This window comes from Spermophilus citellus (assembly GCF_964194105.1).
Source record: "Spermophilus citellus genome assembly, chromosome: 11".
In the NCBI taxonomy this organism is placed as follows: Eukaryota; Metazoa; Chordata; class Mammalia; order Rodentia; family Sciuridae; genus Spermophilus; species Spermophilus citellus.
In genome coordinates, this window is record NC_138192.1 from 65,454,407 (window position 1) to 65,466,888 (window position 12,482).

The following is a 12,482-nucleotide window of genomic DNA, read 5'->3' on the forward strand; positions in this document are numbered from 1 at the left end:
TCAATATGGAAAAATTTAGTACATTAGCAATAAACAATCAGAAAAGAAAAAATTACATTTATAATAGCATAAAAAATAAAAGCTTAAGAATAACCTTAACCAAATAGGTGGCAGACTTGTATACTGAAAACTATATAACATTGTTTAAAAAAAAATTAAAGGAGATGCCAATCTATAAAAAGAAATCCCATGTTGTTGGAGTAATTACTGCCTTTCTTCATTTTACAAAAATTTACTCAAAACAGTTAAAAGAACTAAATGTAAGAGCTGTAACAATAAAATTCTTAGAATAAATCATAGGGAGAAACTCTCATGATACTGGATTGGCATTGATTTTTTTGATATGGTACCAAAAGCAGAGACAACTAAAGAATAAAGTAGATTAATGAGATACCACCTTACCTATTGGTATGACTGTTATGCAGAAACAGAACAAAGGTGTTGGCAAGGAGGTAGAACAATAGGAATCCCTGTGCATTGCTAGTGGGAATGTAAAATGGTATAGCCACTGTGGAAAATGGAGAGGCAATTCTTTAGAAAATACAGTCCCCCAGTTTCATTCTTGAGTAGATGACCCCAAAAAAAAGTGTAAACAGAAGACTTGGTATATACCTCAGTAGGCACAAGACCCTGGGTTCCATCACCAGTAATGGGCGGGGAAGTGAAATTATGGACTTACACAAATATTTATACACCCATGTTCATTGCAACGCAATAGGCAAAAAGTAGAAGCTATTTAGCTGTTCATCAGTGAGTGGATGGATAAACAAAACATGGTATGTACATCAACAGAATAGTATTCTGTTTTAAAATGGAAGGAAATACTTACATATGCTACAATATGAAACCTTAAAGATACTATGCCAAGTGAAATAAGCCAATAACAAAAGGACAAATATTCCATTATTCCACTTATGTGAGGTATCTGGAGTAGTCTGATTCATAAAGATAGAGTAAAAGGGTGGTTGCCGGGGCTGAGGGGGAAAGAGGAATGAAGAATTGATGTTTAATTGGCACAGAATTTCAATTAGGAAAGATTAAAAAAAAAAGTTCTGGAGATAGATGGTGATGATGGTCTCACAACAATACAGCTGTATTCACTGTCATAGAAGTGTATAATTAAAAATGGTAAAAATGCTAAATTTTATGTTATGTCACAGTTTTTTAAAAAACTATTATAAAAATAGACTAAATCATTGGTCTGGTTCCTATTACTAGCTGTGTTTTATTGCTTTTCATCTGTCATCTATCTATTACAAACTCACCAACTTTTAAGTCTCCTCTTTGAGTTAGTACAATATATCCATTCAAGAGCATTCTGTCAAGCAGAAGCACTCAAAATGATATGAGAGGTAAAAATAAATAAGGCCGATAAGAGATTGTTATGATATTGTTTGCTTTAATTTCATGTTGGCTTTAATGATACTTATTCCAAAAAGTAGATAATTTAAGATGTACAGAATATGAAGTAATATTGCTCTCTCACTCCCCAAGATTAATCATTCTTAGCAATTTGGTATATATCTTTTTGAGTCATAATTTTTCAAAAATAGATCAAGGGCTGGGAGTGTAATTCAATAGTAGAACATTTGTCTAGCATACGTGAGGAACTGGCTTTGATTCCCAGCACTGGGGGGTAGGGAATAAAAAACTCATAGTCTAATACTGTTTATTCTGTTAGTTTTTGTTTTTGTTTATTATTGTTTCTATGTTGCCTAAGCTAGTCTCAAACTCCTGGGCTCAAGCGATTGGCCCGCCTCAACCTCCTGAGTAGTTGGGATTATGGGCATACATCAACACATCCAGTTGCTTATTCTATTTCTTGCAGTGTGTAAGCATTCATTTTTACCTACACTAAGAGGTCTTCTGTCTATCCCAAAGTAAAGTAATATTGCAATCTAAGTAGGCCCTGACTTAGACAGCTTTTAATATGTTTACAGAATAAAAGATTATTATATAGGGTATGGAGTATAGGATGGTAGAGTTGGCTTGACCTTGGAATTAACTTTCGTACAGAATAAGTTGCTGTTTCAAAGGGTCCAATAAATACAATGCTGAAATAATAGAAAAATTAACTTCTCTCTCATGTAACAGTTCAAAATGAGTAGAACAGGGCTAATAAAACAACTCTACTATCTTTAAAATATGGTTTTCCTCTCTGAAATTATAGTAGCTGCTCTATTGTTACCACTTCCCTTCCAGTGAGAAAGGTGAGAGAAAAAGCTAAAAGCAGCTTTCTGATGTCCAGTTTTTGTACAGATCACATCCATTCACATCCTATTAGTCAGAATTTAGTCACATGATCACACCTAGTAATGAGGAAGGCTGGTGAATCTATCCTCTACCTGACTGTACAGGTACCCAGCTAAAACTCTGTATTGCTGAAAGAAAGTGAATATGAGAAATAATCAGCAATCCTTGCCACATCTTTTGGCTAACTAGGCTAAGTTTCCTGGGAGTTTCAAACATCTCAAGAATCCATAATGATATAGAATCATTTTTATTACTCATACCACTCATTCACTGTTCTGTGAGAGAAATCAAATATATTTAACAAAAACAATAACTTCTGTTGCTTTTTTGACTGTTTTTCCAGAAGAATCATTAATAAAATAATACAAATATTATTTTATTAAACTAATTAAATTTTTTAAACTAATGGCCATTAATTAGCCAGGCACAGTAGTGCTCACCTGTAATCCCAGCAGCTTGGGGTAGGGCTGAGGCAGGAGGATCACAAGTTCAAAGCCAGCTTCAACAACTCAACAAGACCCTAAGCAACTTAGGAAGACCATGTCTCAAAATGAAAATTAAAAATGCTGGGGTTGTACTTGGTAGTTAAGCACCTCTGGGTTCAATCCCTAGTGCAAAAATAAAAACTAAAAGACAGATGGCCATTTATAAGTCATGAATGATTAGGTTATAGAAAACCTCCTGCTGCTGACCTCTCCTGCTGTCCCAAGATCCTTTGCATTATGTAATCAGAAAGTATAATTCTCTTTGTTGAAAAGAAATGTGAAATTTGTCAGTTCTTATCCAGTCTTGATTAAAGGAGAAAAAATGGCATTTTTATGTAGAAAAGAAATAATCTTCTTAATTCTAGAGTAGTTCAGGTCCTGTGCTATAAGTTGCTTTTTATTTGTACCTGTAATAAAGGCATAATACTTAAAACCATTCAATTTGCTGAACAAGCAGCCTTATTGACCAACCAGTGAGGCTGAGGTGAAGGTTTTAAATAAGACTAAATTTGGCTATGCTCTTTTTATCATTAACCTTCTCTAATATTTATTGTTATTCTGACAGTAAATATAAAGCAATAAGGACTGCTTTGTTGTCAGACTGCTTTATTCAACAACTTTTATTGAGCCACCAGAAGTATAAATTCTTACCCTGAAGGGTTATGTTAACCCTAAAAGCTTTAAAACATGTTGTAAAGGATTGCATAAAGGCACAAAATACCTATTGTGGGTACCACATTTAAAAAAATTTTTTTTCACTTTCTCATTATTGTCTATCATCCTTCATTTTTTTCTTTATTTGTTCCAACAAAATATGTGCTGTGTAAAGTGTTGGTGGTGATAAAGCATTTTATTGTTTTTAAATTTATTTATCAGTGCATTATGGTTATACATATTAGTCGGGTTCATTTTTACATATTTTATAAATGTATATAACATAGTTTTCTTCTTATCAGTTCCCAGAACTTCATCTTTCCCTCCCTTCTTCTGTCCCCCTGAATCATTTCCTCTACTCTTTTGATCTTTCTTCTCTATATTTTTAATTGATGCATTATATTTATATGTAAAATAGGAATAAATTATGCAATGTTCATATATGCACATAGCATAATTTGGTTAACTTCATTCTCCAATTCTCCTTTCTCCCTTGGTCCCCTGCTTCTACTTTACTGATCTTGTTTTTACAAGATCTCCCCCCCTTTTTTTTTTTATTCTTTTCTATTCTCTATTGAAGGTACTGGTAGTAGTTAAAGGTGCTTTCTGATTAAAGTCTTTTTTCTTTTACCCTACTTAGCTGAATTCACTTTTTATCCATCAGAATTTAAATAATTGTATGTTTTTCCATATTTTTATTTCCAGAAATTTGGGTTGTCAGTATAATATATATATCCAAGAGTATTTGTTATTAAAAAATATTTACATTATGACATTTATTCAAAAATGTATTGAGCACCTACTATATTTAAAGGGTTTGAACACTGTGTCCTGATAGAAGGGTAAAAAGGACTGAACCTCATGCAAATAGTTCTCCTTAAAATCCTAATCCCATTCATCAGGGAGGAGCCTTCAAGACCTTATCACCTCTTAAAAGGCCCCACCTCTTAATATCATCACAATGGGAATTAGGTTTCAACATGAATTTTGCAGGGTACACAAATTCAAACCATGGCATTCTGCCCCTGGCCCCCAAAATTCATGTCTTTCTCAAAAAAAAAAATACATGGTATATTTATATATGGTGTATATTCATTCTGTCCCAAAAGTCTTAACTCATTCCAGTATAAATTTTAAAATCTAGGTCTAAAGTCTCATCTAAATAGCATCTAAATCAGTTATTGGTGCAACAAGGTACAATTTCTCCTGCAGCGTATTCCTTTCTAGCTATAAGCTTGTGAAATTAAACAAGGGATGTACTTCCAAAATACAGTGTAGAACAGGCATAGCACAGACATTCCCATTCTAAAAGGAAATAGCAGGAAAGCAGAAAGGGACAACAGGTTCTGACCAAATCTAAAACCCAGAAGGGCTAATATTGAATCTCGAGGCTTGAGAATAATCTCAAATCCGTGTCCTGTCTTCTGTACACACTGAAGTGGGTCTGGGCGGCCCTCAAGGCTCTGGGCCACACACAGGCTTTGCTGGATACAGCTCTCTCAGTTTGGAGTCTCATACCTTTGGTTCTCCCAGGGTGGAGTTGCACACTTGTAGCTTTAACAGTTTAGACTCTGCCCCCATAACTCCAGTAGACATTGTCCTTTCAGGAGCTCTCAGAAGTGGCCCAAACCTCACAGCTCTTTTAAACATTGACCCAGTAGTAACACTATGTACTTGACTCATTATTAAAGGAAAGGAACAAACATTTGCAAAAAGCTAAATGTGTAACAGATATTTTATATGTCATCTCCTTTAATCCTTCAGATAAATATTATTTTCGTTTCAAAGATAAAAAAGTCAAAGGTTCAAAGAGGCAAATAAATCAAGACCAAAACAGAATCATAGAATGAAAATAGTTGGACATTGTTTATTACTTGGCATGCTGAGAAATTGATGGTGGCATTATCACATAATAGTAAATAATCAAATCTGATATCTGTCAAATTACAGATCTCTATATAATAGTCTTGATCTGAAGGGCAGGGGTGTGCAGGACTTATAACCTATTAGGCAGAGAATGGTTGAAGAAGGAGATATGTAAGACAGGCTATCTGATCTCATACTTTTTTTAAAACTTAAAATTGAAGTTGATGATTAGCTTACCAATGTTTGACTAGAATGCATCTAAATTATTAGTTTTATCTAAAGTAAGATTATTAGTTTCTTTATTGGGAATAATTTATTATCTTCCTTATGAATTGTGGAGCTCCCTATTGAGAGCATTTGTAGCCAAGCAGATCCTTCAAGGAACCTTTCATTCTCTTTGTTAATCTTGGAGCAGTTCGAAAGGTTTTTTTTTTTTTTTTTAAACTTAACTTTATTTTTATTTTTTTTTAAGAGAGAGTGAGAGAGAGAGAGAGAGAGAGAGAGAGAGAGAGAGAGAATTTTAATATTTATTTTTTAGTTATCGGCGGATACAACATCTTTGTATGTGGTGCTGAGGATCGAACCCGGGCCTCACGCATGCCAGGTGAGCACACTACCGCTTGAGCCACATCCCCAGCCCCGAGTTCAAAAGGTTTTTAAATTGAGACTATTTTTTAATCCATTCATCATTTATTAAATTCTTTAGTAAATCATTAGAAGAAATCCATGGTATTTTTCAGACTATTGGAATTAGTTCTTAAGAATAAAAATAAATAATATTTGATCTATTTAGGGTATTACAGATGACTGAAGGACACTTGAACTTTTTTCCCTATTTAGGAAATGAGCACTTTATAATATATGAAAAATGAGAACATTCAATGTCAGGATCAGGAAAAAATTCAATTTATAGAACTCTATTTTAATATTTATGAAACTCATGAAAACTTGAACAGCTGTATGTCCAAAATTACAGGAAATATGTTGCCTTAGTTTTGAAGAGGAAGGATTAAAATTTTGTCTTGGTAAAAAGGCAATTCTTAAGATAAACTTTTTGCTTTATTTGTGATAGTCTAGAGTGTAAATGGACAACCATTTTTAATAAATTTAAGGTGTATACCTCATTTGATCACAATTCTTTTAAATTTTGCTTTCAAAAAAACTAAAAAAGAATACAATGTATCTTATGACACAAGTACCTGAGTACCTGTTTAGCTCTGTAGATGCTGGTAGACCACTTGTTTTGCTAGTCTTTGGAATTAGAAGGAGTGTCAAGTACACAGAAGCCAGAGTCATCTTGGCCAGATGGTGTTTGATACAGATGGATGGTTAGTTGTCATGCAGATCTCCTAGTTGGTAACTTGTTGCTGCCATCTGACTCAAAGAATCATTCACACACACTGGCTGTCAAAAGCATCTTCTCTTCTGTCTGTTTTAGCTGTCATGTCTGTGCTCTGTACAGAAGTGTTGACAAGACATTGCTGTTGTACATTTTCAATGTGGTTGTTAGTGATTTTTCTGTTTTGTGGGGTCTTTGATAGTACTGGAATGCGCTTGCTTTGTAATTGTATTGTTTTTTAAAAATACTGTGACCACGCAACAATTATTTGACTTTTAAGGATTTTTTAGGTTATATGTTTAATCAGATTTGTTCAGTAAACAAAATAATTTAATAAAAATAAGATAAAACTCGTTTCATTTAGTTTCTAAACCTAGCAAATAAACTGAATTCTATTGGTTCCCCCTCCCCAATTTAATATAATAGTTATTTCCAGACTCTTCATAGCCTGTCTGTGGTCAAAATCTTTATATGCTTTTCTGAATATATATTTTCTCTCCTCAAATTACTTCCTAACAATATAAGCTTTCTTCTCCTGCACCCCCATAAAAGCCTTCAAACATTGTCTTTTACATCCACACTCTTCAAACTTAAAATTCTCTTTGTCTTATTCACCTACTGACCTTGTTTCTGTTTTTCCTTTTTCCTCCTTGAAACATAGGCAAAGCCATTTCTCCCTCCATTCCTTCAGTTCATATCTGAAGGCATATCTTTTTCTCTTCTATTTTATTAACAATTTAATTAAGTGTATTCAATTAATATTTTGGTAAGCATCTCAATATATGCCAGGCATTCTGTGATCTTCTGGAGACATCAGGAAGAAATAGACTGTGCCCATGAAGAATTTATAGAATCTAGAGGGAAATCAGACACAGACTATAACTTCTATAAGGAAGTATATGAAAAGTACAGTGGAGAATATAGATCATTGCTATTCTCTTTCCCCTGCTAGCAACTTCCAGATAGATTTTTTTAATTATTACAGAATTTATTTGAGCTTTATAATACGTAATCAAGGGACTTAAGAAATAGTTCAAGTCTTCAACTTGAAATTACTGTTGATCTATTATTTTTTCCAGGATATACTAAATACATTTTCAGGATTATTCACCTATTGTAATTTTACATGCAGATGTCATAAAGTATGTTTTTAAGTCAGAGTAGATGATGAAAATTGACTGGCAGAAGCTTTCTGAGTAGATTACAAGAGAAACTATATGATCATTTGGGTTCTTCATTAAAGTGGAGAAAAACCCATAGTAGGTAAGAATGACTGAGACTTAAATAACTTAGACATTTGTTATGGGCTGTTTTTTGTGTAGGTAACTTAATCTCTGCACAATAGAAGGCTTATTCAAATATAGTTAAAAACAGGTAATGGATGTTTATGAAGAACTTTTTTGAGTTCTTTGGAGAAAGTTCAAAATGCATGGAGGCACAAAAGATTAACATGTATGCTGATTACTCTGTTGTAGTCTAGATAGTTTTAAGGTATTAAGAATTTGATGTAGATGTTTGAATCCTTTCAGCCAATCTACCCTAGCTGTGTTTCTAGCAGCCTGAATATGAATTTATTTAAGAATAAGATGCTTTATCCTGAGTAGATTGGCCCTAGATTAGACTTGAGCACCTAAGGATCTATTCTGAGACTCTCAGTCATTGAACATGTGGTCCATGTATACTTAGAAGACTCATTCTTTTGTTCATGATGATAAAATATATTTGAATTCTTTATCTCATTTTCCCCCAGTAAGCATGTGTTTTACGTGCTTTGCAGAGTTCTATGGGGAATGTCAACATAAGACTTCACTCAGATTACTCTGTCAGTTATTCATTTTTGAAGTATAATCCTTATAAAAGTTCACCTTCTATTTTGGTAAATGTGGTTATTTTGTTTTAATTTCTTGAATTAATCTGTATTTGAGAATCTAGGAACAGCTATATAATTTATACTTCAGATTTATTGGTCTCTGAAAATAATAGAATTTCTTGGGGCTGGGTTTGTGGCTCAGTGGTAGAGTGTTTACCTAGCATGCACAAGTAACTGGGCTCGATCCTCAGCACCACATAAATGTAAAATAAAGATATTGTGTCCACCTAAAACTAAAAAATAAATATTAAAAAAGAAAATAATAGAGCTTCACTAGTTGTGAATTTTGATTGAGTCATTTTAAAATCAAGTATTTAGTATAGGAGGAGATGTGGGGATAGGAAGGATAGTAAAATGAACAGACATTATTACTTTATGAATATATGTGACTACATGACCAATATGATTCTGCAACATGTACACTCAGAAAAATGAGGAATTATATTCCATCTATGTATATCAAAGTGCATAAATGCATTCTACTGTCATGTATAACTAATTAAAATAAGTTAAAAATTAAAAAAAAATATTTAGTATATAAACTTAATAAACTTAAAGAAGGACTCTTTAAGTTTATTAGGACCCCTTTCATATTTCAAGGAATTTGCAATTTAATCATTTATTTGTTTCTCCAATAATAGAAATTGGTAAGGATCCTCTATCATGTTTTGCTAATGTGTTTTTATAACTACTAATTTGGTAATTGTAATGCAACATTTTCAAATTCTCTTGAAGGTTTACAACATGTGTTTTCTTAATATACACTTGTGTCTTTTTTCATTGCTTAATTTTCATAGCTATTGCAATAAAATAGTGAAATGGATAGATTAAAAGATAAGGGAGGGGCTGGGGTTGTGGCTTAGTGGTTGAGTGCTTGCCTGGCACGTATAAGGCACTGAGTTTGATCCTTAGCACCACATAAAAATAAATAAAAATAAAACAAAGGTATTGTTTGTATCAACAACCAAAGAAATGTTAAAAAAAAGATAAGGGAAATTATGGTACTTAAAATATACAGTGATCATTAGCCATGTTGTTGAATTACTACAACTTAGAAGTTTCTGACCAGTATACTTATATAGCACTTCTTTTGTGTTTTTATATTCTAAAAACAAATTCAGAAGTATTTATTTGAAAGACCTGACATTTTAATCTTTGTAAGTTATTGTGTATTTTTAAAGACTCACTTTAATATAACATCTGTCTTATCATCCATGCTTTTTAAAGGATTAAATTCAAATTACTATTAGAGTTTTTATTGTAACTGAAATACCAAAAGACTGTAACATCAAATCTTGACTGAAATCTCTTCAAATAAGATGATTTTTTAAAATTTTATGTGTTTTAAGTATCTTAAATCATTGATGTTTGTAACAATTACAAATACATTCCTGGAGCCAATTGTAATTAAATTTTCTTAGTACCTGAGAAATGCAATATGGGCAACTCCTAGTAGACAGTAAATGTATGTTCATGTCTGTCAGTAAGTATCAGGCTAACTGGTTTTCATGTCAGCAGACTGAGAACTATGAGCAGAGAATACGTGAGCAACAGGAACAGCTGTCACTTCAACAAACTATTATTGACAAGCTAAAATCACAGTTACTTCTTGTGAATTCCAGTCGAGGTATGTTTGTAGTTTTTGAACCTCTTAGAGAAAAGAAAGGTGAAAGTTGAATTTTACTTTTCCATTGTCTCTCAATAGTTGTGATATAATAAGTGTAGCACAGCTATACATTATGATTATTTAAATGAACACTTGCAGAATTTGAGGAAATGGATTCTCACATTATACTGTATGATAAGACTAGGTTGATAAAACTTCCATGAAGATATTCTGCCAGTAATAGCAGAAGTGTTTTTAAATATCTATGCCTTTTGAACTAAAACTGAGTTCAAAGATCCTAAGGATATCTCATAAGAAAATAATCCACAGGTGATAAAACTTGTGGGTAACTTTTATTTTTTATTCTTTATGACATGCCCACATTTTCTAATTTGCCTGCAATAAGCGTGGAGTAGTTATATAAATAATTGTCTTAAACAAGAAAATATGATAAATTACAACAATATGACAAATTATAAAAAATATGATAAATTTTCTTAAACAAGAAAATATGATCTTTGTTAGTAAGAGAATAATATAGAAAGCATATTTCTAGCTTTCTGAATTTTAACATGTTTTACTGCTGACCTTGAAAGAGTAAGGGTTTTTTGTATTTAGTAGGAAAGAAAAAAACTAAATGGGCAACTTTTCAAGGTAACTGTTATCTAAATAATTTTCAAAACTTAAAGCTTAAAATCTATTTTAAAAATTTGGGGGGGTATTATTTTTACTTTTTCAAGTGATATCAAAAATAAGAGTTTTCTACTGATGTTCAAAAGGTTTTTATCTTGCAGATAACAGTTATGACTATGTTCCCCTGCTTGAAGATGGTGAAACAAGAAAGAATAATTTGACCTTTGATCAGCCACTTGATAAAGTGAAATCTGGAATACCAAGAGAAAAGCAGTCAAAGGTGAGAAATTAGGTTCCACAGACTTCCCAAATTATTTAGTCAGTATATTATTAGGGTTAGGGTGGGCAGGATGTAGGTAAAAAGTAGACAAGATTCTTTTCAACCCTAACATTGCTTCTGTAAAAAAGCAGCCTTTAAATGCTGATATACAATATATCTTCCTCATTTTATTTTCCTGAGGTGATCCACCATTGGAATTTCAACAGAAGTTCAATATATACAAACATATGACAGATATATTCCTAAATAGAAGAGCTATTTTCAAGTAGATTAAAGGCTTACATTTCATATTTTCTAATATTTTATTTTTCTTTTCACAGGCATTTAACAAAGTTCTAAAAGTTTAAAATAAGGTAGATAGTAAAATACAGATGATACTAAGTTTGAAAATTACTTTCTACTTTTTCTTTAATTTCAGTGCTCAGTTTAAGAAACAATACAAAACACTTCACCTAACAAGTATAAGCATAAGTTTTTGTCATTGAAGCAATACAGAAATACTTATATCTGCATGGACATATATGCAAAGATTATCTTGCTACATATAATTGGTTAGAAACAAGCTAAACATCCATTAAGAGCAGAAAAGTGTATCTTTAGAAGCAGTTTAGAAAATTAAAATAAACTGATGTTTATATCTTTCCTTCTAAATAAAGCAAGAGATTTTATTTATTTGTCAGGGCTTTTCAGTTACTGATTCCACAACTAAGACTATCTTAGTTATTATTTAACATCAAATCTGAGAAATCCAATTTTGACATCATTTTCAATAAATAAAAATTTTAGAATGAGAAATTCTCTATAGTATCTTTCACTTCTTTATTCTGTTTATTAGACGTGAGTTACTAAATGCGCCAGGGTGAGAAGAGTATTAATGTTTTATAAATATATTTTAAAAGCATTATAGGCATTATAGATTGTCAGTTACATAGAAGAGGGTGCCAAAGATTAAGTGGTAAGGTAGAGGAGAGGGCTGCTGTTTAACTCACCATCTGATAAATGTTAATGAGAGGTAAAGGCATTTGGCAGAATTTTGTAGTAAATTTAGGAACTGGGATTTAAGTGGTAAAGTGCGTGCTAGACCATGGATTCATCCCCAGCAAGAAAAAAATACACATAAAGTGAATTCAGCTTTCTGAATTCTGTCATGAAGGCTGGAGACGTAGCTCACTAGCAGAGCACCTGCCTATCATGTGTGAGACCCTGAGTTCAGTCCCCAATATTACCAAAAAATAAAAATAAATAAAATTCTATCATTTGGAACAGGGGTTGTAGCTCAGTGGTAGAGCGCTTGCCTTGCATGCATGGGGCCCTGGGTTTGATCCTTAGCACCATATAAAAAAATAAATAAAAGATATTGTATCTGTCTACAGCTAAAAAAATATTTTAAAAAAATTCTATCATTCATTTGAAAGGAAACAAGTATCATAGCCTATCATCTTAAGAACAATTTTTAAAATTCCATTATGAATATAAACTTTCCAAAGAAGAATAGC

General features: G+C 32.3%; 1 protein-coding gene across 7 annotated transcripts in view; it reads left to right on the forward strand.

The window, feature by feature from the left end:
• Window positions 1-12,482, forward strand: part of TANK (TRAF family member associated NFKB activator) — an 83,221-nt gene that overhangs the window by 43,982 nt on the left and 26,757 nt on the right. For 4 of the 7 annotated variants that reach the window (XM_081261720.1, XM_081261719.1, XM_081261721.1 and 1 more), the window contains exons 3-4: window positions 9,986-10,094; window positions 10,853-10,986. In XM_081261720.1, the coding sequence (XP_081117846.1) occupies window positions 9,986-10,094; window positions 10,853-10,986 (243 nt within the window). Of the gene's footprint in view, window positions 1-9,985; window positions 10,095-10,852; window positions 10,987-12,482 lie in introns of those variants that run through there. The other 3 variants (XM_081261722.1, XM_081261725.1, XM_081261723.1) reach the window with 2 other exon arrangements.